This window comes from Pangasianodon hypophthalmus, chromosome 21 (genome assembly GCF_027358585.1).
Source record: "Pangasianodon hypophthalmus isolate fPanHyp1 chromosome 21, fPanHyp1.pri, whole genome shotgun sequence".
NCBI lineage: Eukaryota > Metazoa > Chordata > Actinopteri > Siluriformes > Pangasiidae > Pangasianodon > Pangasianodon hypophthalmus.
In genome coordinates, this window is record NC_069730.1 from 4416181 (window position 1) to 4443319 (window position 27139).

The window sequence follows — 27139 nt, forward strand, 5'->3', positions numbered from 1 at the left end:
TTAGTGTACAATTTCTCTTCAGGTGAATTCACACTGAAAGATTAGTAATAATTATTCTAGTAACTCACGACTCACATGTTGGCTCAACAGCAAAACAAGAGCGAGTAATTATCATATGCGTAACAGTGACCTTAAATATTTCTAGAGGACGTGACCTCAAGTTAATCCCTGCTTAATACTAAAAATGATAACTTATATCTTATTATCTTATATCTTATTAATTTTAGACTATTGCAATGCCTTTTATTTAATATTTATAATTAACCAGCATGATGAGTATAGAATCATCTAAATTATCAATCAGTGGTGGTTCTGGACGTTGAGCACAATTTGTTGTTACTATGAGTGAGCATTGTATTTTAATTTTGTTAATTTTATTTCTCTTTGTTTATTTTATAAGCTCTTAACAGTTAATTATCACCCAATGCCTAACAGGCTGTGTTCTAAATATAAGCTTATATAATATAATAAATATATAATATATTATAATATAGAAGAGGTGCTTTTTGTTTGTATTTTTCCATTAATCAAGGATACATTTACAATCCACTATTTATCAGGCCCTGGTTATTACAAGCTTATTAAAGTAATAATAATAATAATAATAATAATAATAATAATAATACCCATCCCCCTTATCCTGCTCAGGGTTGTGGGGTAGCTTGGAGCCTATCCCAGGCTCAGGGCACATCCTGGATGAGGTGCCAACCCATCACAGGGCATAACTGCACACACTCATTCACACTATGGACAATTAGGAAATGCCAATCACCCTACAACACGTCTTTGTACTGGGGGAGGAAACCAGAGTACCTGGAGGAAACCACCGAAGCACGGGGAAAACATGCAAACTCCACGCACATGGGGCGGAGGCGGGATTTGAACCCCCAACCCCAGAGGTGCGAGGCAAACGTGCTAGTAATAATAATAATAATAATAATAATAAAGCCCTTGCAAATGCTAACTTGAGTCATTCTTTAATCTTTTTGAAGTTTAGAGTATTATAATGCGTTTTTTAGACATGTATTTATAATTAACTGCCAATGATTGAATGAATGAGGACAGAATCAGCTAATTTAGCAATCTGGGTTGGTTGAGGGTTACAGTGAACCTGCTTTCAACACAATTTGTTGTTACTATGAAACAGCATTTTTATTTTTGATTTTATTTTATTGTGTTCCATTTGATTTTATTTTCTGTCTTTCTTTCTTTCTTTCTTTCTTTGATTTGCTTATTTAATTTATTTATTTTAATTTTTATCTTGAACCTCTTAATGGTTAATTATCACCCAAAACCTAACATCTTATGCATAGAAGAGATGCTTTTTCTTTGCATCCTCCAAAAATCTAGGACGCATTACCATCTGTTATTTATCAGGCTCTAGTTATTAAAAGCTTAGCTTTAAAAAAAAAAAAAAAAAACAGGTTAAAAATAGGTCTCTCCATTCTAAAAACCTTACCACTCAATAATGCTAGTATTTATTAGGAATTACAGTAACACTGAACCATAACTTTAGTTATAATTTTTTTAGGACTTTACTTTGACTTAGTTTTGAGTCTTTTTACTTAATGCATTTTATTTGCACTGTTGAACAACTGTACTATGAATAAAGCACAATATAAACCAATAAATAACTATTTATTATTATGAATATTTTTGAAAAGAATTCACACATGCTGTAAAGCACTTTGGCCTGCATTTTAAACCCTGTAAACTCCCAGGAGCCATTTTACATTCCTTAGTCTTGTAACTACATGCCTTTCCTATCAGTTACACTGTAGTATGATATAAGATGAATAATATGAATATGAGTAATAAGCTCATACGTACTTATGAAAGGTGTCATGTAAATAAAAGCATTAATCTGCTTATTAAATGGTGTAACATTGTTTCTGAAATGCAGTTAATTCAGTATATATATTTTGTATGTTATGGTGCTTTGTGTATAGAGGAAGAAAAAAAACCTTTCAGATTTATAGACATAATATTTATAGATAATGCTTGGGGGATGGAGAGCGTCTGGCTCGATGGACTGCTTGTCACCAAAACAACAGCCATAAATGTCAATGACCCAGTCAGACAAGATGGATCTGCTTCTTTTATTCCTCCATTCCTGTTCTCACTGGGATTTGAACTCATGACCTTCCTGTTAGAGACAGAACACAACCTGAACCACTAAGCCAGCATGACGGAGGCTCGTTTTGCATGACTGTGTGTGTGTGTGTATACAACGCTGTCATGCTAAAATGTGTTTGTATCTTGAGCACGGATAGTCGCTCAGGTGTGTTTGTGTGTGTGTGTGTGTGTGTGTGTGTGTGTGTGCAGTGCCTTAGCAGAGCAAGGGCACCCTGCGGATCAGTGTGTCCGTGCTGTCACCTCTGAAGGTCAGGTCATCCTGACATCAGCACAAACACACACACACACACACACGCGCGGCATTGCCCTGGATTTGGATAACATGCAAATGTGAGTGTGTGATGAAGCAATGAAAGTACTGATGCATTAATAGCTTTTCCAGTGTCTATGGAAAGGTAGATTATGAATAATAGTAATAATTATATTCGTAATAACATTACTTACACTCAGCGACACTCCTTTATCCGCAACACCTTAGTCTTTTAGTTTTTTTTATTTTGCTGTAAACAGCTTTCACGGATAAAATGAAAAACAGTGACGTGTCTTAATGTTAAGGATTCTCAAGCAAATGTTTTTTTTATTTTTATTGAACGGCTAATTTATCAAATTTTCAATAACTTAATAACTGCATAACTAAATGAGTAACAAGGTTGTTTTTTTTAGATAGAATTATCAAATACACAACCTTTGATTAAGTAACCTAGCATCCATTTGAATAGCATGATGACATTCTAATGATTTGTTTAAAATTCATTTTCCCAATTAATAAGTTCAAAAATAAGTTCAGTTTAAGTACAGGGTTATGCTTTTGACGTGAACCAAGTATCAGAGTATCAATGAAAATAAAGGAAAAAGAATGAGAGAACTCGCTTTTCTTCTTCCCATGATCTTCAGGAAATTCAAAAGAACATGTGACTTGTTGAAATATTCTGAATATTTCCAGAAGGAGGGATGTGTTCAGGTAACACGGTTGAGTGAATGCTGAGGACCTAAAATATACATTTTTAATAACCTGTAATGGAAGAGTCCTGGAGAAGGATGTTTTGAAGCATGAGATGTTAAATGGATTGACATGTTAAAGCAAAAATATGACTTTTGAAGTATTTGATGATTATATTTCATGGTAAAGTGTAATTATAGTGCACTGGGATTGGGACAAATGCTGTTTCGTAAGTGCTGTAGTTCTGAAATATGCACATAAATTGTTGTGAAGGAAATGTTAATTGTGTTTAAAGTGTTTTTTTTTATCTTTACATACATATTTGAAAATGCAATATCAGTGGAACACAAATGACGACCCAATCACAGAATCACCCATTAACACTTACATTATATTACAAATGAATCTGGTTGTGGTGTTTGTATTTCATTATAATTATTGCAATATTGTGAAACCCATTTGACTGAAATAATTCAGGAAAGTAATAATTATTTTTTGGAATAATTTTGGAATAAATCATTTGGATTAGGGGTGGGAAGCTATAAGAAATTTACACTATAGTGACTGTAAAACCCAACATCATCATTTTCAGCATATCTATAATCAGAATATTTTATTGATAAATGGATGTTAAATGGCACATTTCTCTGGAGTGGTAGTGAAAGTATTAAATATTTGGTTTTAAAAAAAAGTGCTAGAATATATATTCAGTATGGGCTTGCATATTTTTAACAGAACTTAACAGAAATTGCATTTTCTTTGATTTTCTCCTGATGTGTTTGCTCTTTTTAAAATGCTTAAAACACTGTTTAAATAGTTTTATTTAAAGTAGATTATCATGGTAGATTGACATACCAGTATATTGTCACAAGCCCACGTTGGATTTAGGTTTGTGTAGACTTTAAACATATTTTTACTTCATAGAATTTCATGATTTCTTGAATTCCAAGAACAAATCCGTCTTGTAAAAAAAAAAAAAACTAAGCATCTGGGCTTTCAGTTCTCAGAACTGATTTTACAAAGCCAACTTCAACTCCCTTGTTGTTTCAAAAGAGCAGCTTGACGCATTTCTGAGCACAAATTTCTGCAGAAGCTCTGCCTCATTAACTAAGAATGGAAGGACAGGCAAAAATAGGACATTAAAAAATTACAGGGAAAAAAATCTGGGATCAAAAATATCATGGGGAAAAAAACATTGATGTGGTTTATTTTTACATCACAGTTCGCTATTGGCGACATAAAGGATAAGTGTTCACCATAAGCACATAAAAAGATCTAAAAAAGAGTGAAATCTAATTTAGTATCATGAAAGGCTGAGACTTGTTAGGCAGGATTAAACGCAGTCACAGGGGTTTCCACTGAATCATCTGGAAAATGTAATAAGCACCAGTTGACAATGTGCCTAAAAATACAAACAGGGATCCGTTTGTAGCTATACGGTGCATTTTAAAGTACATTTTACATTTACGTTAGATCATTTCGCAAATGCTTTTATCCAGATTGAGCATAGAGTATAAAGACAGAGATATGTGTCGCTAGACTTTCTACCAAATGACCACAAATAGCGTTAGTGCAAGACACAAATACACACTAGTGCTCAGGACTGCTGCAAACACTAGTCTCAAATGTAAAGTTAAAAGACTTGCAAAATCAGGTTAATAGTAATAATAATAATAATACACAATAAAATGAATAATCTTGACAAAAAGTTGGCTTATACATGAATGATGAATACTTGTACACTTACATGGCAAGCAAATTCACCAATTTATCATATTGAAACTGTCAACAATACTTTATGGCCACTTTATGATAGCTGCTCTAAAAAAATAAATGTCATTTCAGATTTGTGAGATAAGTTATAAAAAAGAGCTGTTCCATTATTTGATCGTTAATTAATTAATATTGTCAGGTTATTAAGTATCTAATTTGGTGTAATAAAATGGATTTGGATTTACGATGCACCTTAAGTGAAGTGAAAACTGGTCACTTTTTTCTATACTTCAGAAAAAATATATCACTACTTACCCAATATGTGCTTATTAATTCCTAAAAGACTGCCAGCTTGGTGTATGGAATCATAACATCTTAATTTTTTAATGAATATAAACAATATATAGGGAAACACACACACACACACACACACACACACACACACAGTTGCTAGGGTGTATAAATAAGATGCTGACATTATAAGGTGCATTATACTTCACAGATTTGAAGAATGTTTTGAGGCACATGTAGTACAAATTTTATGATTCTGCAGAACACCCAGGGTTCGATCCTGAGCTCAGGTTACTGTTTGGGTTGAGTTCACATGTTTTTCCCGTGTGAGTTTTCTCTGAGCTCCTCTGAAATGTCAGTAGGTGGACTGGCTGTGCTAAATTGCTCCTAAATATGAGTAAGAGTGTGAACTGGTCTGGTGCCCGTCCAGGATGTATTCCTGCCTCGTACCCAATGTTCCCGGGATAGACTCCGGATCCACTGTGACCCTGACCAGGATAAAACCCTTACTGAAGATGAGTCAAAAGGATAGATGAAGACGAAACTTATTTTTTGCACCACTTATCAATCAAAGTGCTTTATTTAAAAAAATAAATAAATAAAATATAAAATAAAAATAATAATAAAAATAATAATAATAATAAAAAATAAAAACAGCATGCAGTTCTTGTGTCTGCCTGTAGGGGCGCCATCAGCACACCGTGCTCAAATGTCCAGCAGATCAAAGCGTTTGATCAAAACAATAATCTCTGAACACTGTGCAGCTCAAACACCAACAATATAATACAATTAATACAATAATAATACTAACAATGCTGCCGATGCTAATATTTTTTATAGATATATAGCACTTTTTATAGAATTAAAATCTGTATAGGCCTAAAAAAAACCTTTGAGAGCTTTACAGTATTGCAAAAATATAATAATAATAATAATAATAATAATAATAATAATAATAATAATAATAAGGACTTGGAATATTTAAAAAATAGTAATCATAATGAAAAGTATATATATGATAAGATAAAAAATCAGCATAGATATATGACTAGTTTTTTGAAGGAGTCAGTGATAAATTAGTTAGTAAACATTAATAGTAAATAATAAGTAATAACATGTTTATGTTGTGATATAATAGCAATGTGACTCATCTTATAACAGATTGTCACAGTACTTATAGATGAAAGATGAAAAAACAGCCAAGAAAGAACAACCATTAATAACAGGATCTAAATATGACAACAGTATGGACAGACATTTTTTTTTATGAATGATAATCTGTTTATAAACAAAATGTTTAAAATCATTTGATCTAGAAGAGAAGAAATAAGTAAAAAAATGTGTTGTGTGAAAAAAATCAGAAAAATACAGAAAGAAATTCGAAGTAAACACAAAGTAATCAAATCGATACCTCGGTAATCAATACTGCTGCTGCTGGTATTCTTTCTCAGTTTTTAGATTATATTCACATTCCCAGTGTAAATATGTGATCCTGGTGTGGAGGAAAAAAACTCCAGTCCGCGTTTTATGCGTTAAAGATATCGCCGGTCGATCACTGAGCTCCGTGGCACCGTTCAATACAGAGTCAGGTTCGCTGTTCGATCAACTCCATTCCGCGCCGCTGTTCGATAAGCGAAGGCCAAGTTCGATTACTCCGCTCCGGGTTTTACGCGCTTCCCGCTCTGTTTTTTCCCCCCTCTCGCGAACTCCGGCCCCTCGCGCTCTCTCTATCAGCCTCTCACTCCGTCTCAATATGTCTCAAGATGGCGGCCAATGCGGGATCGATGTTTCAATATTGGAAGCGCTTTGATTTACAGCAACTGCAGGTTAGCCTTTCTCTCACCACTTTGCCTTGCTTTCTGAACGCCGTAAGCGCGCGCTCCGGGCTTGTTCGGCGGTTTTCGCGGCTCTTCGGCGGTGTTTTTTTTTTTGGGACTCGCTTTTTTTCCGGGACCCTCGCTCTCGCCATTGATTAAAGCGGCTCTTTCTCGCTGATCGGAAATTGATCCTCTTTGTTCGATTCGCATCGATCCAGAGTCCTGGCGCTGCCTCGGGAAGCCGCTCGTTTGGGTTTATATATACATTTATTTTTAGCGAGGTTCCAGCTTTTTCGAGTGTTGATATTCACCTGACGCGGTGGCAACTTTATCCGCTGCTGATGCATGTTTATGATTGTGTTATGGTTGAATTATTTTTCGGCTAAATGAAGTGCGCTTGTTGCCCCGGCTACGTTGGTGGCGCTGTGGTGACACTTATTAGCTGCACGTTGGGCTGCATCCCAAACGGATTCCCGCTCCCTATAATCCGTGCACTACACCGGGCACGAAATAATGGCTTGTACACCCTATGTAGTGCACTGTATATCTGATGTACAGGTATTTGGGACTAGATTGGTCGCCAGCTAGCTAGCTCCTGGTTGTCATCCTGAATGGACTACATTTTAGTGAAAGTTATTAATTTATTTATTTTTACGCCAAATATAACATTGACACGTTTAGCTTGTATAGTCGGTGCTTTTTGTTCTTTCTGGAAGGTTTTTTTCCTTTTTTTTCTTTTAAGCGACTCTGTTTAAGAAGCTAGCTCGCTAACCTTAAAACGGCTAGCCTCCTAGCTAAATTATTCAACCATAACGAATTAATTTAGATATTTACAGTAATGTTTTGATAAAGTGAATTGTAAATGAATGAAGTGGAATTGGAAATGAAATAAATAAAAGTTGCCGTGTGTGGTCCTGTTAGCACGCTAGCCTAGACAAGGGCTGTTCATTCAGGAATAAAGTTAGGGTTTGAAATAAGTTTCGTGTGATTTTATTCTGATTAAACTGTCTGTTTGGTGTTTATAAATTGTGATATTAGTGGTGTAGTGACATTTCTGAGTGCTGGAGTTGAACTTTCTGGGCTTTTTCACGCTGTAGGAGTGCTCTGAGTGCTCGAAGTTGTGGTGTTTTGCTAATGAATTAGACTCGGTAGCTGTCACAACAAATCCAGTGGAAAGCGTCGAGCAGCTCCGGAAAGCGGATTCGTGCAGATTCAGTGAGTTTGTGCGGATTTGGGATAAAATGTGGAAGTGTGTGGAATTCCAGGACACTCTTACAGACCTGCAAATGTCTAGAAATAATAATAAAAAACTTGGGGAAAAAAAGTAGGAATGTTATGGATGTAGATACTCAGGATATATGGAAAAGACGCAGATTAAATCCGGGGTTTATTTGTTTGTTTGTTTGTTTGTTTATTGCTTTTTCTTGATCTTTAAACTGAGAGAGAAATCAGTCAACAGAAATCCTGGAAAAAAAAAAACACTTTGGGGGTTAAAAAGTGAAATTTTTCGTTATGTACTTATTAAATAACTTATATTAGGCAAAAGTTATAGAGGTAAATATTAGCTAAACTATGCATTACTCTGTGTGTATATATATATATATACATATATAGTGTGTGTGTGTAAATGTGTAATATTTCTAATATAGTAATAAATAATATTTATAGTATAGTGTAAATGTGCTGAATGTAGATTTAAAAAAAATAAACTTAGGATGAAAAGTGCATTTTTATGTGCTTGTACATAAATAATAATGTTTCTGTAAATAATAAATAATATAAAAGTATAACTATCAATTCTAAGTATATATATAAAAAAGGGAGGATGTGGATTTTTTTATGCACAAAAATAAAAAAAGTATAAAGATTATAAATAATGACTAAATAATTAATTACATAATATACATTAATAATGATTAATAATGTATTTATAAAAACGAAAATATATGAACATAAATATGTTATATTTTATATCCATAAATAATGTATATAAAAAGGTCTTTAATGTACGTTAAATTTACTTTAATATAGAACTTGCGCATATACAAACAGCAAGTCAGCGATATATAATCAGATTCTCTCTGTCTGTCTCTCTATCTTTCTTTCTGTCTCTCTCTCTCTCATTCAAATTCTATGTCTGTCTATCTCTCTCTCTGTGTGTCTCTCTCTCTCTGCGTGTCTCTGTCTCTCTATCTCTCCCTCTCTCTCGCTCTCTGTGTGTCTCTTTCTGTCTCTCTCTCTCATTCAAATTCTATGTCTGTCTGTCTCTCTCTCTGTGTCTCTGTCTCTCTCTCTGTGTCTCTGTCTCTCTCTCTGTGTCTCTGTCTCTCTGTCCCTCCCTCTCTCTCTATCTCTCTATCTCTCTGCATGTATGTGTGTGTGGAATAAAAACTTCAGCTTCTAGCTTTCAGAGTTTCACACTTCTGGACATGGCTGCATTGGAAATATCTGTTCTCAAGGTTGATGTGTCAGTTTTCAGTGTATTCTTTATTCCCAGGTAATAAAGCGTGTTTAACCGTACTCATCCTCCTTAAAAGCTCAGCTTCATGTCAAACACACGAGTCATGTTTCCTTCATTTGCTTCTCAGCGTGTCAACTTGGTACAGTGCAGACTGCTGCAGTTAGCACGTTGTCCGAGGATGTTATAATGTAACATACGCACGTGCAAATTTGTGTGTGTGTGTGTGTGTGTGTTTCAAAACAACAAGAAATGTGTGTATTTCAGTCTGCGCAGCGTTGTGGAAAGCTGCATAACATGTCTAAGTGCTGCTGACTGATCCGATCCTAATCCGATTTTGGATAGGTTTTTAATATGTCCGAAATCTGACGCCACTTTAAACGCTGAGCGTTGAGGACTAAACGATCTCCATGTAAACAGAAAGAAAAGAGCAAAGTGAAACAGCGTGTTTAAAATCTAAGACGAAATCTTTTTCTGTTTGTAATCCATGTCACTTCTGGGAAAATAAAATGATATTAACATAAAGAGCGACAGTTACGTCCTCTGAAAGAAATGCCTAATCATAGTTTTAAATCTTTAATAGATTTTAATTTCAGCAGTTGTGAGAACGAAAACTATATTTATTATGCTCACAAGCCTTCAGACTTTTTATTTGATGTCACTGGGGTTTTTTTTCCTCCTCCTGGCTTAGCAGTGTTGAGAGAAATGTCCTGAATTACAACCAAAATAAAGGAATTGTTGCTAATCTCTTCTCATTTCAGTTGAGTTCATTTTTTTTTTCTGTTTTTCTCTCTCCTTTCTGAGCTTTATCAAACCTGACAGAGTGGCTTATTTGCTGCACATGTGTTGTGTGTGATCTTGATTTATTTAAGAACGTCATATAACTGTCAGTTTGCCTAAAAATTGCGAGAGAAGTAACGTGAAAGTTTCACACGTAGATCCAGTCGAAGACTCTCTGAAGTCATGAGTTGGATCAGTGTAACAGTCGCATGAATTCACTTTCAGACTGAGGTTACGTTGTCACACTTTGGATTTATTACCACTCAGGAAAGTGGTCCAGATCAGGCTGTTGCTGTCTATGTAACTGTTATTAGGGGAAAAAAAAGAGGAAAAACATATATTTGGAGCGCTTTTACCTCCAGCAGTGTGAACGTAGCTTTATATCTACATATATGTGAGTACAGTACATGGATCACGATATGCAAACAAGTCCGCTAACAATCTTGAAGCTCGTTATTGCGCGCTCTGATCATGCTAGATCTATCTCGGACTGTCCTGATGAATGTTACGGTGGAGGTTTTTTTTTCTCATCATGGCGTTCAAACAATCCGAAAAAATAGTTTAAGGTCAGGTCCATTTTTGACTACGATATGTCATGAGTATGCTGATAAGTTTCTACTCCACTACATATTATTAGCCTGTTGAATTCTCGATTCTGATTGGTCACAAGGTGCTGATTAATTTTCTTTAACAGCAGCTGTGACAGTAGTGTACCTGCAAGGTTTATAGTAACGTCCTGGTTCTAGTGTGCAGTTGTTTCTGTAGTAAACCTGAACACTGCTGCTTGTGTGTCAAAGTTTTGGAAGGAGTCTCCAGTGTCAGAGGTAAAGACAGGCTGGTGATGGAACAGCTGTTTGTAGCTAAGAGACAACAGGAACTAACTTGTTTTGTGTTTTAAATATAGTTGCATTAAATGCAACTATAAATGGATAAAATGTACAACATTTTGCTCTTTAATAAATAAAAGATTGGTGTTGTAGATGAGAAGTAAAACACTTTGAGTCATGCTGTTATTGGAAACTAATCAACTTGCAGATGATATTTGATTATTGATTAGTGAAGTATAGATGAAGTGTGTTATTCCTTATATATTGTACAGCTCTACACTGTGAAGTAGTGAGAAAACTCATATTTAATGCGATAAAGCGTTCATGAATGATTGACGCGTCCTTCATTGCCGTCCCCTTCGATTCTGGGCGCTTTACAGAATCCTGTAATCAATCTCGCACTTTATACTTTTCATCCTTTTCACTTAACCGGGGCAAATTTGTTTCCAATCATGCTTTCGGAGACGGCTCGCCAACACGCAGCCACGTCATGAAATATGCATGGCGCGCGTTTGCCCCTCGGTAATTATTGCGAAGGCCTATCAAAAGCTATTAGCCGAGACAGTGAATCTCAGGCCGGCGGGTACGTCTGGAGGATAGGAACCAGCCGGAGCTGAACACTCGCTGTCTATTATTGATGACAACTTATTTACTTTGCCTCCCACAGAATGGCTCTTGGAGGGCTGCCATTTGAGCAGAATCCTGAACCACAGTGTAGAGTACTCTGTCTTGTCATGTCATTTTATAATCCTGTTCTCTCTCTCTCTCTCTCTCTCTCTCTCTCTCTCTGTGTCTGCTTTACGATCGATCTTAAAAACAGAGATGTCCTCCTGTGCTGTCCGACACTTTAGAGTACATATTATTATGTATTATTGTTATTATTTTTATAATAATACACTTCAATTAAAAAACTCTACCGAAGCGTTTTAGGAAGCCATTTTAGAGATCGTCTGTGAAGGTAAATTTTTCCGGAACCCCTCATCGAGTCTGCGATGCATCTGCACGTATTGCCGCCTCTTAGTTTTGGAAATTTAAGGGCTGCCAAATCCAATCTCTAAACGTTCAGGTTCACAATGCAACAATCTGATACTGTTTTATTATCCTGACTACGACTTGGGCTCCGTGTAATGACTCAATGATTCAGTGAGTCAGATTTCAACTTCCTGGTCTGAAATAACGCGGGATTTCTTTATCCTTTTGGAAAAGAAAAATGAATCATGTCATTGTATGTGAGTTTAATTATTAGTTCATGTCATTATCAGTAATCTTCATGTAGTCTAATGTCTGGCATATCTGCAAACAAACATATTCTCTACTAAACTTTATGTGGTGTATATGTGGGGCATGTTTTTTATATATAATATATATCCTGTCCAAATTCAAAATGGAGACCAAGCACATGTACAGCCTCCATACATATTATGGTCATGTGACCGACAATCAGTCTTAATCAGTAGGGTGTACAGGATACACACGGAACCTTGGCGTACATCACGGTGCTCCCATGCATGCGGTTTACGCAGAGATCACTTATCCTGTCAGAACTGATCGTAATTACCCCACACCTCCTGCGGCAGCGTTACTTAACACATGCATGTCTGGAAATCTTACCCTGTCAGATCAGTGCTTTAGAAGGTCTTAAAAGTGCTAGTGCTCCTGCTAACGAGAAGGGGAGTAAATGTTGAGCTAGTTTGTATAGGATTTCTGTATATTTTTATTAGCCGAAAAGAAGAAGAAAGGTCACAGTTTAAGGTTTAAGTGTTTTAGATTAATTAGTCATTGAAGCCGTGGGGTATGTTGTGAGGAATGGACACTTTGTCTTGATTTTAAACGCCATGTAGCCACTCCTGATGAGTCATAACTTATTAACTTATCTCGCTGCTTAATAATGATATATAAGCATGAAAGATGGAGAATTCCCTATTTTATTGAGGGATCCCAGCTTTTCACACAGCGTCTATGCTTTAGTCGTAACGTTTACGATTTTTTTGACCCCTTGCTATGAGCTGAAAACATTTCTGCTAAAGCAGCCCTCAGACAAAATGCAAATAAACTTCTTCCAGCGGAGAAGCTGCTTCACCGAAGGGGAAAGGACGCAAGACTTTTTGCACTGACACAAATGCACGAACCTCGATTTTGTGAACCAATAGAAAACAAGAGGGCGGGGCCAACAGCACGGAGCAGTCTCATCCACCAATGAGAAAAATCCTGTTTTTGTTTCTCTCGGTATGTTTTTTTTTTTTTTTTTTTTTTTTTTTCTTTTTTCTTCCCCCACATACAGCATGTCTGTGTGATGGTCACACCGTTTAGGCTTTAAAAGACATAATATAGATAAAAAGTTAAAAAAAAAAGAAGATTATGATAAATGTATTGCTGATTATTAGAGCTAACTTGAGATTGTTAATCTTAAAAAGATGACTTGGTGAAAACGTTCCAGTCCGGCATGCTGTAACATGGCATTTGTTTTCTGCCTCGTCATCAGTAGGTTGCGCCGTATAGCGCTCAGCTGGTGCGTATAAAATGTTAAATGTTAAAACTGGATGTTTATTCAGTGCTAAAACAGATTGTTTTGCTCGCAGATGATCTAGGTATTGGTGGTTTGCGATTCGAAACGCTTTCTGGTCACGTCCAGACCCACCAGGCCGGCGGCGTAGCTGCTGCGTTAGACGTCACTCGAGGTTGCCGAGGTCACGCGGAGTTTCTCAGATGTGGCGACTTCATTTCGGCTCCCTTCATCTGAGAGCCATCGGGGCCCGGCGTCTCTCTGCACTCCACCGCACTTTGATGGAGCTACAAATAAAGCAGCTGTCTGTATTAAAAAAAAAAAAAAAAAAGTGCTTCCAGGGAGGCTTTTCTCCACACCGCTCTTTCAATCCTGTAACACAAAGCTTCTGTTACAGCCTCCAACCTAAGCGTCCTCTTTGTTGAAGCGAGGTTCGTTTCGTTCGATGTGTCTTGTCTGTTCGGTTTACGACGGCCGAACGCTCTCCACGCGGCGTTCCGTCGGAGGATTTGTACCCTGAGACAAATACTCAGACTCTTCCATCAGGGATCGCCTGCTCCAGCTTGCAAAATGGCTGAGGTTTATGAGCCATGTTTAAATGCTTTATAATCCGCCGAGCCATTGATTGTGCACAGATGGGCTTGATTTGCAGGATTTATAGGATATTCTCTTTCTCCATTTAATGTTTTTTTTATTTTTTGGATATTTGTAGTGAACACAGAGTTTCCATGTGAAAATGTCAGCAGATTTATCTGCTCTGCTCTGGATCTGTGGAAAGAGGACGTTTGGCAGATGGTTCCTTTCAAGCGATGTCACTTGTTTACATCTGTGTAGTCTTGCTAGCAATCAAAACTGATTGTTGAAATCGAGTTTTTGTACCCGTTTGTTAATGTTATAGACAGCAGTATGACCATTTCCATAGGAAAAACACAAAAAGATTAGTTTTTAATTTTATACTCTGTCACTTTTGGGAAAATTCTGAACTTTTTTTTTTTTTTTTTTTTTTTTTTTTGGGGATGGCTCATCCTGTACTAGCTCTCTATACCGTATATGTCCCGCCCTCAGGGGCGTGTCTTAGTCTCCTTGGTAGTAGCAAACATGGGTCTTCCTGAGCACTATTCCCTTTTCCAGCTCTTAGCTATAAAGATACTTTGGCAACGAACTTTCTGGTTGGTCCTTGCAAATAATCATTTTAGAGCCCTAAATTAAAAAAATGAGACACCCTGCGGCCTCGTGGGCACAGCGAGGACTAGCAAACGAGGACCGCAAGCCTCCATTTTGGGTCGAAGTCTATATTTAAAGTATTAGCACCATTACAGTAAGATTGCTGTAAATAAAAGCTAATTGTTTTCTTGCGCTGGCCTCCATTTCAGTCGCCTGTAAGAGCGCTGACTTCTCAAAAGTTATTTTTAACTGCTAATGAAGGCACTTGAACTGTATTGTGGGTGCGGACGGTGGAGAGAATTGCACGGTCGACATCCAAATTTCCAAAACGGAACAGCTTGAGGAAGAAGTGCAGTGTCTCCGATGTGATAAATAGGATCTTTAAATGGATAAAAGAAGGGCTAATGGGATCTAAAGGTTGATAAATGACACCTCCTGTCTGAGCTTGTCTTTGATGGCTTTTATAAAACAAAGTAAATTTCCTTAAAAACTGCAAGTGGACTCTGCTTCATTCTCAGCTTAATCACAGGTTTTCAAAAGCGAGTGTAAAAAAGGTCAAAGATGTGGTAAGAACTCAAGCTTAGATTTCTGTATTAAAAGTCCATATGATCCTGGACAACCAAACAAATCATGAGTTTGTTATAAAAGACCGTACCAATATTCATATCAGTGAAAATGTATTTGTTGGCTTAGGGCAGATACGCTATCTCCAGCTTTCAGACTGCACCTTGGCCAGTCTGCGGTCATCCCCAAGAGGATAGGGGTTATATTTATGAGCTTGAGTTTTAGCAGGCTGATGATATTTTTGTCCCTCTGTTGCTACACAGCGTGTGGTTCTGACGGGGTTGCGTCATGCGTCTCGCACTCTATCTGAGCGCTCCATAAAGCTCAAAAAGGGACTTGTATTCCCCTAGCAGTTTGGTTATGTCTAAATATATTCCTTGTTTTTGTATATATTCAGTCTCAAGGTAGTGTGCATTTTGCCTCGTGAAAAGTCCCTAGGATTTAAACGTAAACCTCTTGTTTCAGATCACAGTGAGCCAGTGCGTGATTCTGTGTGCGAGACCACGCTCATTTATTCCTACTTGAAAAAATACCAGCATCTGATACCATGTGAAACTGCGTGACGTATGCCTAGTGTATTTTGTCGCATGTTGTAATAAACAGATGCCATGGAATAAGAGCGATCTTGGACGTGTTTCACCATTAATGATGGCAATCAAAACAGACCGCAATCTGTGCTCTGTGAAAATATTAAGAGGATGAACTACAGCGCCTTCCTACAATACAAGTAACCCGATAAAAAGTTCTGGTGTTTAAACATTATCTTGAATAGAGAGCGAGTGGATTTGCAGAGCAGTATCAGCAAGCGTAGGCATTAATAATGAGCGCAAGGTGCTGAGAATTTCGAGAGAAACTGTTGCACGCGAGCACTTCAGTTCAGCGAGCACTGAGCACTGAGACATGTACTCTCGCCGGGGTTTACACTTTGCTCATGAGTCAAAGTGCAATTACTGCGCATTTTTAATGACCATGTGCGCTAATACTACCCTGAACACTCAGGATGGCTGCACTCGTGTCCGAAACGTAAAACTCTGCAGCACACAGCAGCAGCGAAGAAAATGTTCCGTGATTGCTGACTGTAAGTAGCTTACTCGCTTCTGTATCAGGATCGGAATCAGCGAGTTACTCGTACTCTAATAGTGATCGTTTCTACCATTGTAATATGTCTGCAGTGAGAATTGCACTTTCATGGTGGATAACTCCTACGATTGTGTTAAGATTCTCAAATAAAAAATAGACTCAATATCTGAAAAATAGTCTGCACGCTTAATATCCACTTCGGGTCTATTTATTGTCAGTTTTATTTAGCCTGATGCATCCCTCGAGCCTCCTTGAAGTGATGCATAGACGTTCCATTGACTCATTGGATCCACTGAGTGCATCCGTCCCCGCAGCGATGGCAGACATTTGGAGCAGGTTGGCCTTATGTGCCGTATTTCCTCCTCCTTCTGTTTTTTTCCTCTTCCTTTTTTTCTCCTCTCCTCCTTTCTGTTCCCCTACTTCTCGCTGTGGCGTCCAAACACCTGAGGCTGAGTCATCCCGTTCTAAATGCAGGGGGAGTCATCAAGTGGATGAATAAACCGGCTGCCTCGTCTCAGACTTTAACTAAATATAGAATAGTCTCGAGTGCAGAAACCCGTCCTGACATTTGTCTGAGCCCTCAGCCACCTCCATTCCTTTTCGTTCTCGGCTGACTCGTAGGTTTTAAGTAGTGAAGGAGGTCTTGCGCGTATGTGTGGACAGGTTAATAAGTCCACATGGACTATGTATCTGCTTAACTCAGCTTAGAGTTGTCCACTGAGGTTACTCCGGGGGTGGGCTCGGTCTTGGGCTACATTTCCAAGGTGTGTGTTTGTGTGTCCATTCCATAATGGTGGACAAATCATAAATCTATCTGTTTTTGTTGCCTCGAAACTTAACTAACTAGACTAAGTAGTGGTAGCTATGTAATGTAACAGAGTATGTCGAGCTAGTTAGCTAGGTAAGTGCATTAACTCTTATTTAAAGAAACTTGAGTATTTGATCATGTCGTGCATTCTTAAAACACTCAGCAACTCGTTGACCAACGTCTCGGCTATGACATTTCCTGTTCTGTCCTTGTGTTATATGTGAAATCTATTAACAGGGAATTTTCCTTTTTGTTTGTTTTACAGATAAGTAAGCTAAGTTGTATATACGTTAAAAATACTACAAAGTGACAGTTCTCATTGTGCCCTGATTGTTGCCAACTAGATAACTAGATTATTAGTGTTGTGTTCATTAGCAACTTATACGATCGAGCTAGCTAGCAGAACTAGCTGAAGCGTATTAAGTTAAAAATAGCTACATACCAAATGAAAAATTGTTCTGTGGAAGTCAGAAAAGAGTACGTGTTTTTTTTTTTTTTTTGTTCCCTGGTTGCTGAACCTACCTTTAGCTCAAACACAAAGTTTAACGTCATAGTTTCCGCGAGGTACCGAAAGAAACTCTGACCTTTTATTTTATTTTTAGCTAACGAGATATCCATTATGAAGCAGCAGCTAGACTGTTTTGAGTGTGTGAGGAAGAAAGGTTCTGCGCTGGTAACCAGAAAGTTCAACTCCTAGCAGTTTCTGAGAGCAGTGAACGAGCACCTTAACCCTCAGCTGTTCAGCTGTATCATCGGATTGTGTTCTGCTTTCCATATAAGACGTTTTGCTTAACGCCGTCTGCCAAGTTTTGACAAATCTCCCTGTCCGTCTCTTTATTTTACCGCTTTGCTTTGTGTTATGACCACCCCAAGCAGGTCACACTCTGTTGAGCAATGTTGGCCCAATTACCAGGCTTTGAGCTGCAGCCAACAGGTTTGTGAAAACACTTACTCAAGCACTTAGAAGCAGCGGAGGTCAATTTTTCCGAACTCTCCCCTTTCTCCACTCTCTTCAGTACATTTCCTCTTCTAATAGGTGTGTAAGTCAAGTCAGCTGTTACAGGTGTCAGGGTCGTTCAGAACTTTTTTTCCCCCCCCTTCGTTTCATTAAAACCAGCTTTTCTTTCTTTCCTGGGCGAAACACTATAGTTTGTTGTTTTGCCGTCAGCGGCGGGTTTGTTTTGGCAGAGCCAAGGCGTTAATTTGAAGCTGGCTCTCTCGTAAAGAAATCAAAGTCAGAGCCGATCGGCGCTGGCCGACATTTTTGCGGCCTTGTCGGGAGCGTTTTGTTGAAGAGAATAGCAAATGACACGCAGCAGCGATGTGTTCTTTTCCTGCTTCTGTGCAGCTGTTGCAACATCTGGAAGTGGTTGAGGGGAGAAAATGCTTGAAAATACATTTGGAGCTACAAGTGGAAAACTGTTCCAACAGAAACCCCCCTCCTCTCCCCCTTTTCTCCTTTTCCGTTCCCTCTCAAAGCACATAGGTCTAAATTAAGTCAGGACCTCGGTCTCGTCAGGCCTCGAGCCTGCAGCGGTGCTGCTCAGGTATTGAATTATGATCCCGATGTCTGGTAATAGTTCAGATGGTGAATTACAGCGCTGGCTCTCCTTCGGGTCCGACTGCCTGAATAAGATAACATGTGACATGTAACGTGTATCCAGCAAGCAGGAATTGAGTAGTTAATTACTTGAACACATTTTATTCACCCTGTAAAACATAACGCTACCAGAGAATGTCATCAGATATCGATATCATTCAGTTTCATTCTTCTGGAGTCAGTTTCCTTAAAAAAAAAATTATGTATTCGACTTGCGAGTTGTGAAAGTAGCACGGATTTGAGTTGTCATCTAAAGCCAGAGTAACTCCACAAAACCTACTTAAACATAAATGTTATGATCTTGTAATATGACGTTCTTTTATTGATCCCGTTCAGAATCCTTCCTTCATTATTTAATCCGTGTTTTCAAAAGACAGATCAAGGCTGGACAATTCAGTAACTTGGGCATCTGAGACTCTGAGGAGTAGGTTCCACAGTCAGAGAAAGAAAAGAAACCCGTACTTCCTATTCCGGACTTTCGCAAAACAAATGTTTTCGTTTGGTGTGTAGCTATGTTTATACGTAAACGTGTCACGGTAAAGCGACGCACCTCCATGCTGTAACACGTTGGCTATTTTGATCAGGTTGACTGTTGAATGATTTTTACTAGGTGGATTATTTGGCACGCACAGATGACGGACGATTTTTCAGAATCAGGAACGCGCAGGTTTGTGGAAATGGTGACCAAAATAAAGTCGGAAAGTTGTACAATACAAACAATACATCATCTGTGTAAGTGGTGAAACATATCGGGAGAAAATAAACAAAGCCAGCAAAACAAAATAATATTTTAGTCACGATACGAGGAGAAAACACAACAGTTTGTAGTTGAAACGTTTCCCAAAGACTTTTTTCAAGGATACAAACACGATGGGCTACGTTTAAAACTTTATCAGGAGAGGATAAGGACTAGATGTGCACAAAGATCACTATCCAGGAATTCATATACTTATTCCTGTTCTTTAATCTGCATTAATGCGCTTAAATAATGAACTAGATCACCATATGTTGTTGTTGTTGTTAATATACATTAGCTACCACTTTTTAGCCTAGTTAATAGTAGTTTCCATGCAACCAAAACATGAGACTTGGGCAGCACACTGGAGCTTTTACCCACCTGGTGGGCTGGCTGATAAATTTATGACTTGCCCACCCTTGAGGTATTAAACTTTAAAATGGAGTTTAGATTTTACCGAAAAGGAAATGGTGAGCTCAAGGTGAAGAGGGTATTGAAAGTGAGCGCATGGATGTGTAGATCTGCATCTGTTTTGATGTTTCCTGTTAAACACAGTACCAACTTCCTCCCCACCCCTCTCCTGCGCCCTTCTTCGAAAACCATGTGCTGCTTTGCAGCTACCGAGACGTTTCCGTAGGCAAGAAGACAACCCAGTCTTATCATAGCTCGGCTTTATTAATGTCCATCGCACGTCCAACGAACAGGATGAGAGATTTTCTCTCTTTCCTTTGCTTCACCCAGAGAAATTAAAAAATAAAAAGCATTAGTGCTCTCTACCTAAATGTCCACTCTTCATTTCTGAGTGAATGAGGCCAAGGCCATCTCTTGTGTTTTTTCTTTCTTTCTTTTTTTTTTTTTTTCCCCTGCATTTGGCGCTTTTTTCCCCTCTCCCTGCTCCCCCGCCTCTTACCAGGCCTCATTCTTAATTCAGTGTGGGGAATAAGAGTTCGCAGTTGCTCTTATTGATTTGTGTTTTAAAGGCGAGTCTGTGGGGGTGTTAAATGTTTTAGGGGGCGGAAGCCTGCTTTATTGGGTGGCTTTCACTCGCACGTCATGTTTAATTAGAGCGTCGCAGCCTGTCGGCGTACTGGCTGTCTGGAAACAGTGCAAGATGGCAACGGGTGGAGAAATATTCCCTCCCCTAGTCAGGATGGTGAAGTGCGAGTTTGATAGTCGTACTGGATTTAGAGTTTGTTCCTTTGGTACTTCAGTCGCTCTCTGGCAGTCCTGGGATTTGAACTCACAACCTTCCAGTCAGTTAATGAACAGTTCCCAATGGACAGTTGGATTATTATACATTAACCTATTCTCGTATAATAACACTTCTGATTTTTAATTCAAGTTCCTGTAAGTGCTTTATCCTGGTCATTGGATTTGGTGCCTATCCCGGGAACACTGCACGTGAGGTTGGAATTCGAACTGAATGTCCTTCGCAAGACACCGTACACACCCACGTCTCAGGGCAATTTAGTGTAGCCAATCAACAATCAGTGTATCAGCATGTTTTTGGGATGTGGGAGGAAACCGGAGAACCCAGAGGAAACCCACATGGACACGTAGGGCTGGATGATATGATATAATCTCGTGATAAATTGTGATATTCTTTACTTTTTATTAGGTAATATTTTATTAATAAAAAGATAGCTTTTCATTTTTTTTTTAAATTACAAGTTGACTGGGAGCACTTGAAATCTTTACAGATAATATTTATAGATTTTGATTTTTTTTTTCTTTTTCAGGTTTAAAGATGAGAAATGTGTATTTTATATTTTTTAATAAAAGTGCAATTTTTTTAATATTAGAAAAGTAAATTGATGAGTTATGTTTGCTTAATAATAAAATAAGAATAATAGCAATGATAATAATAATAAAATGTAATTTATTTCTATTTTTATTTTTCAAATTATTTGTATAATGATGATAATAATAATAATAATAATAATAATTTATTATTTATAATAATGCAACAAACCGGGAACCCTGGAGCTATGAGGCAGTGCTGCCTGCCACCATGTATTGGAAATCTCAATATGAAGACAAGGTTCTTAACTTTCCACTTGCTTTCTGTTAGAGCACTGAGGAACTGTGTGTGTTCGTGTGTGGTCACATGACTGCTGTCCCATGCTGAGACACACTGTCTCCTCGGCATCTGCATTTACGACGAATCATGTTTGCACAAGGCCGAGAGAAGACGCTCAGCACGGTGACAGCAGCCAATCCCTTCCTGTCCCTGCCAGGTCCCACTGCTTCTCCTGCCAAGCCAACGAGCGCTACAAAATGTTTGTGATCCCAAAAAAAAAAAAAAAAACCCTCGATACTTTTTACAGCGAGTCCTTTTGTTCATTGTGCACTTTTCCTGAGTTTATCGTCCATAAAGTCTCCGACGCACACAAGGTCATTTGATTTCTGTTTGATTTCCAGCCGTGGAACACTATACTCCTTTATCAGCTACTTTGCATGGAAGAACAGTTACTTGAAATGTTTACGTAAAGCACAGGAGCATTAAGAGGCGACCCGCTTTCGAGCGCTCACTCTTGAGATAAAATCCCAGCCACGTGAGGGGGAAGGGGGAAAAAAAACGACTAACGAGAACCAGTAGTCATAAAACGAACACGGTTTGCATGGGCATTGGGATCAGTCTATGCCAAGCACCATTTTACCTGTCCTCTCATCCTGGCTTCTCAGCCCTCTTCTCCGTGTGTGTGTGTGTGTGTGTGTGTGTGTGTGTGTGAAAGAGAGAGAGAGAGAGCGAGCAGACTCGTTCACTGAAAGAGCCTCTCTGACACAACACACAGCCTCCTCATCTTTGTAGCCGAACAGAGCACCATTCACGGGCTCCCTGAATGAACAGCATATCTCGCCGCAAGACGCGCACAAAGACTCTGATTTCGTTCCTCTGCCGTTTAACCTTCGCTTTCTGAGTGCTCTCATTCTCCTCTCTGTGAAATCATCAAGGTTAATGACTGCCAGCTCTTCACAGACGACGGCCTCGCCGCCACGAAGCCCAGGGAACCTTGTTATTCAGGAGCTCTCCTACTAGCTCCAGCACTTTTTCAAGGCTGATCCCTGTGCACTCTCTCTCTCTCTCTCTTTTCAGCATACTTCTGTTACTGAACTACTTTTACTAATGACAGTCCTGTATGAGTGGTCAGACCATTTCCATGTCATGCATAGGTTTTAATTCCAGTATTTGCATGTTCCTTTTTTAAATGTACAGCCTTGCAGAGTCTTTCTTTCATACTCTTTCTGTTTTTTTTTCTGTCACTGTCTGTGGCAGCTGTTTTTGTGTTAGTCCCCTGGGAAAACAAGAGATTTGCTTTCAGTAGCGTGTGACAGCTGGAATATTCATAATACCAATTCTAAAATAATCTTTTTCATTATCTTTAGGTCGCCTCCAAACCGCTCTACCCACAGTATCCACCCAGAAGTGATTAGTGCCTAAATACGGTATATGAAGTTGCCATGAATCCATAAGTACTAGTTAGGGCAGGGCGATTTGTCCTAAATATCACAATATTTGAAGATGTTTCTACGATACACAATATGTATCATGATATCTACGTTTGATAACATAATTCCAGCAAAACACTAGTGTTGTATTTTAACTGTAACTATGAAAAACTGTGTTTAAAGATGCTTTTTTTCAAAAAAATTTAATATCTACAAAACTAAAGCACTTAAAAATGAAGGAGAAAAAATAAGCAAGTTATAGTACATTTTTCGAAATATTTATTTTTTATATTTGATTTAGTAAAAGTAAAAATTTCCATACCGAATTTGTAAGTATTTAAAAGAAATTGAAAAACGATTTTTTTTTAGTTAAAATTACGATGTCTCAGAAAGGTATATTGTGACATCATTTATAACAATATCGACATTATGTAATCATATTGCCGAGCCCTAATACATAACTAAGTAAGAATTCCTGAGCGCAGGAGTCATCCTTATAACCGAACGTGTTTTGTTGCTGTAGTATGACATGTTGTGCAAAAGCAAAATAAAACATGTAGCTTAAAAAAAACGGATCCTACGTCTTTTACAAGAACCAGCTCAAAAGAAATAACAAACACAGCAAGTTTCATTTTTCATTTTCTAGCTATTAGCATATATAAAGTATGTTGTATTCTGCAATATATGATAAATCAATTTCTAATTTTTTGTTTTGTTATCTTATGGCAATAAATTATACACTTTGATTTTTCACTCACTTATTTTTTTTTTCCTGAAAAAGTCTACTCCTGTAAACAGATGCATCTTAACAAAAGTTAACACACACAGGCTATTTGTCTGCTTTTTGGCATTGTTTTCCCACCTTGCGACTCTTGAGCAAGTTTTAACGACTTGTATAGCAAAACAATTATTTGTTTGTAGGCTAGAGAGCAGCAGCAGCCAAAGTCGCGTAGCTCGGACGCCTTCCCATTGCTGACTGACTTCCATTTTTCATATTAATGTGTGAGCAGCGACAGATTCTCTTCAGGAATTTCTAGATCTAATTTAGTCAAATTTCTGCCCTGATTAAACAAAACTCACTTGTCTTTAAATGACGGCTAGTTAAAACAACTCATGCAATTAATCATGCAATTATGCCCCGAAACTCCAAATATCTGATTTAATTAGATGTTCATCATATTAACCATGCTGAGTAGGCACAAACCGGTGCTTGGACTAGCAGGGGGCTTATAGGCTACCTCTTGTTATTGCTATTTATTTAAAGCACTGCTTTAGTTTTCCATGCTCTAAGCACGTTTTCTTAAGCCCTGCTGGTGTTCGTGGTTTAAATCTCTCTGCTAGTCCGGTTATCCGCTGATAAATAGTGCTCGGGTAAGTGTGTGATACAGAGTATATGAGAGTATATAAGAGAAGCCGAGTATCTTTACTCCCCTCACTAGTGACCACCCATCAAATCACTTTCATTTAGGAGCATTCTTTCTATCATCTCTTACTGTAATATTTTTCAAGCCTCAGACAAACACACAGTCATGGGGGGAGAAACTGCACACTGTTGTGCTAGCACAGTCCTGGAGAGGCTGGAATGCATATAAAATATTTTCTTCACGGTTTATTGCGTCTTCTTTTGCACGCCTTTCTTTATATGCCGTTATTGCTTCTTTGGTTTATATGCCAACTTTTCCCCACCTCATTCAAGCGCAAAAACTTATTTTTGGAATATCTACGTGTATCTAGTAAGCGGTGGCCCAGTACAATTTTTTTTTCCCCCAATACTGATACTGAAACCTTGAGTATTGGTCTTCCCACACGTGCTTTATTAAATAGGAGGCTACGCTCTGTTGGTGTAGTAACTTGGGTGGCTACCAGGCATCTATCACGTGACTACGTTACGCTAATTTTGTCCCGATCCTGTGTTGGATTGCTAGTTCTAGTATTTTGTTCTACTATTGTTTTCCCCATTTTTCCCTCAATTTGGTCATCTGCCAGTTCCCACCCACCAGCCTGCTCTCACCTGTCACCTGACAGCTGCCAATCAGGGAAGGCATAGCTGAACACTTGCTTCGTCCGAGGCACGTGAAACCAGCTACCTCATCTTTTCAACCTCTGCTCATGCTGTGCTACAGGACAGCGTGACACACTCAGAGGAAAGCGCTGGCTCCTGGTCAGGAGGCCAAAACTATGTTTTCAGAAATATCTATACCTGTGAACCAGGGCCTTAGTCTTGCTTTCCACTAGGTTTCTTGACCTATTTACTATTAAGGCCATTGTCAAGACCTGTCAGTCTTTTTTTGACATGACCTGAAGTCTTCAAAGTACCTGCACCTCAAACCCCTTTATGGTGATTTCAATTTTCTATGTTTCATGTTAACCTCCTCGGCCTGCTGTGTGCCTGCCATGACTGTCTTTATAGGGTTTCTAATGCCTTTCTAAGCGATGTCAGTCAGGGAGGTAAGCACAGACACTTGGCTGAACTTGAGCTCAGCTCGTTGTGGTTATTAATAGTGACCTGAACTTTCAGGAGCCCCAGAAAATGAGCTCCAGATGTGAGCAAGTGAGAATCTGTGTGAACTTGAGCAGCTCCAGTAGAGAGAAAGGAAAGATTGATGTCCTTTTTCTTCTTCTCTAAAGGGTGACCCTGAAAGGAGGTGGGGTTGGAGGGGGGTTGTTCAGAGGGAGGTGAGATGGTCACATTGGTGGAGGGTTTGCTTTTCTTTCCTCCTTCAGCACCCTTCCCCCTTTTCCCTAACGGTTTATCTGCATTTGTTGTGTTGGTACTTGGTGGTTACTGACAGTGATGTAGTACGTATCCTCTTGTGTTTTTGTTTGGGGAAACCTGACTTTTGGCTGTTGAATTGATATAGATGCTGTAATTAAATTGCTGTGCTTCATCGGATTGATGGGTTTTTGAGAGATAAAGGACCTTTGTCCTTTTTTTTTTTTTTTTTTTTTTTTAAACATTTGAGCAAGTTGACGGGAACATGGCATGCGCATTTTGGTAGAGCAGTTTTATCAACTCATCAGTTGACTCATTGGCATGTTTCTATATTGAATATCGGTTATATATGAAGGTGGTGTTGAGAAATCCTTGCTAAGATTTTTGATGTTCTCCATATTTAGCTAGTTTGCTAAACTACTGCTAGATTTATTGAGATTTGGCAGGTGTATGGCACATTGTGTGCTATTGGCTTTTGTGGAAATCAGTCAAGCACTTCAGCAAACCGTCATATTTACATCCTGTTTCAAAACGAAGTGGGTCAACATGCGGAATCAAATTACTACTGTCAAGGCATTTCATGGGGACTTTGCATTCTTTATCCATAATTGATTGTAACGTGTTATCGATTCATTTTATGGTGGAACTTCTTGTTTTGTTGCTTAAACAGTTATCCGTCCATCACTATGTGACCCTTTCTGTCTTGTTAAGTGTTCACACTTTTTAACATTTCCATTAGAATTGTGAAATTCATTTAAAATCATAATCATCTGCAATGTTGTTGCACTGCAGGTCCTACTGTACTAATCTGTAGTCTAAGGTGATCATACAATTATTATAATAACCGTTTCCTTGACAGTGACGCAAGCAGGAGTAAAACCGTTGTGGTGTTGCCAGCAGATCTATTGTTTGTTCAATAAAATTTTATATTCCTGTTAAAACTGTAATTACAGCTGGCCAAACTGGCTTTGATTTTTAACCCTTACTTGGATCGTTATGTAACTCAACTTTCTCCCATTGGCTGATGGAATTTTGCCTTTTAAGATAAGGCACATTAGTGACAAGTCGGTATTAACCACTTCAACTTTCTACTTATTTAGGTATGCATCTCAAAGCATTTTATTTAATAACTGCTGTTAAAATAATAGAAAAGGGACGTAGTTACAGGAGTTCCTTCCCTATAATTTGGTAATTAGCCATTTCCCACTCATTACCTGTCTCTCTGCTATCACAGCTACCAACCAGGGAGGGTGAAGGCTATCACCTGCTTCCTTCAAGACACTTAAATCCAGCCACTGCATGTTTTCAAACTGCTGCGCATGCTACGGTACAGGGCACCCAAACACTCGGTGGAAAATGCTTTCTGCTCTCTTCTGCATACATGGCTCGTGTTTGATCTGATTGAGAGAGGTAGTAATGTCATCCCTCACTCCCAGTGTGATTTGCTCTCTTGAAATCCGGGCCATATATGGCAGTGGCATTTTTGGGATAGGTGCGACAGAAGAATGCTCCTTCTGTCACACTGCTCGGGAGCACCGGCCTTGTCTAGGATCCTGGTT

The 27139-nt window shown here is 38.5% G+C and overlaps 1 protein-coding gene across 4 annotated transcripts in view; it reads left to right on the plus strand.

Moving 5' to 3' along the window:
* Nucleotides 1–6642: 6642 nt before the first annotated feature.
* The window catches only part of cux1b (cut-like homeobox 1b), a 156593-nt gene continuing 136096 nt past the window's right edge, over nucleotides 6643–27139 (plus strand). For 2 of the 4 annotated variants that reach the window (XM_053227554.1, XM_053227555.1), the window contains exon 1: nucleotides 6643–6906. In XM_053227554.1, coding sequence (XP_053083529.1) covers nucleotides 6844–6906 — 63 coding nt within the window. In that variant the 5' untranslated portion in view covers nucleotides 6643–6843. The remainder of the gene's footprint in view (nucleotides 6907–27139) is intronic. The other 2 variants (XM_053227556.1, XM_026941172.3) reach the window with 2 other exon arrangements.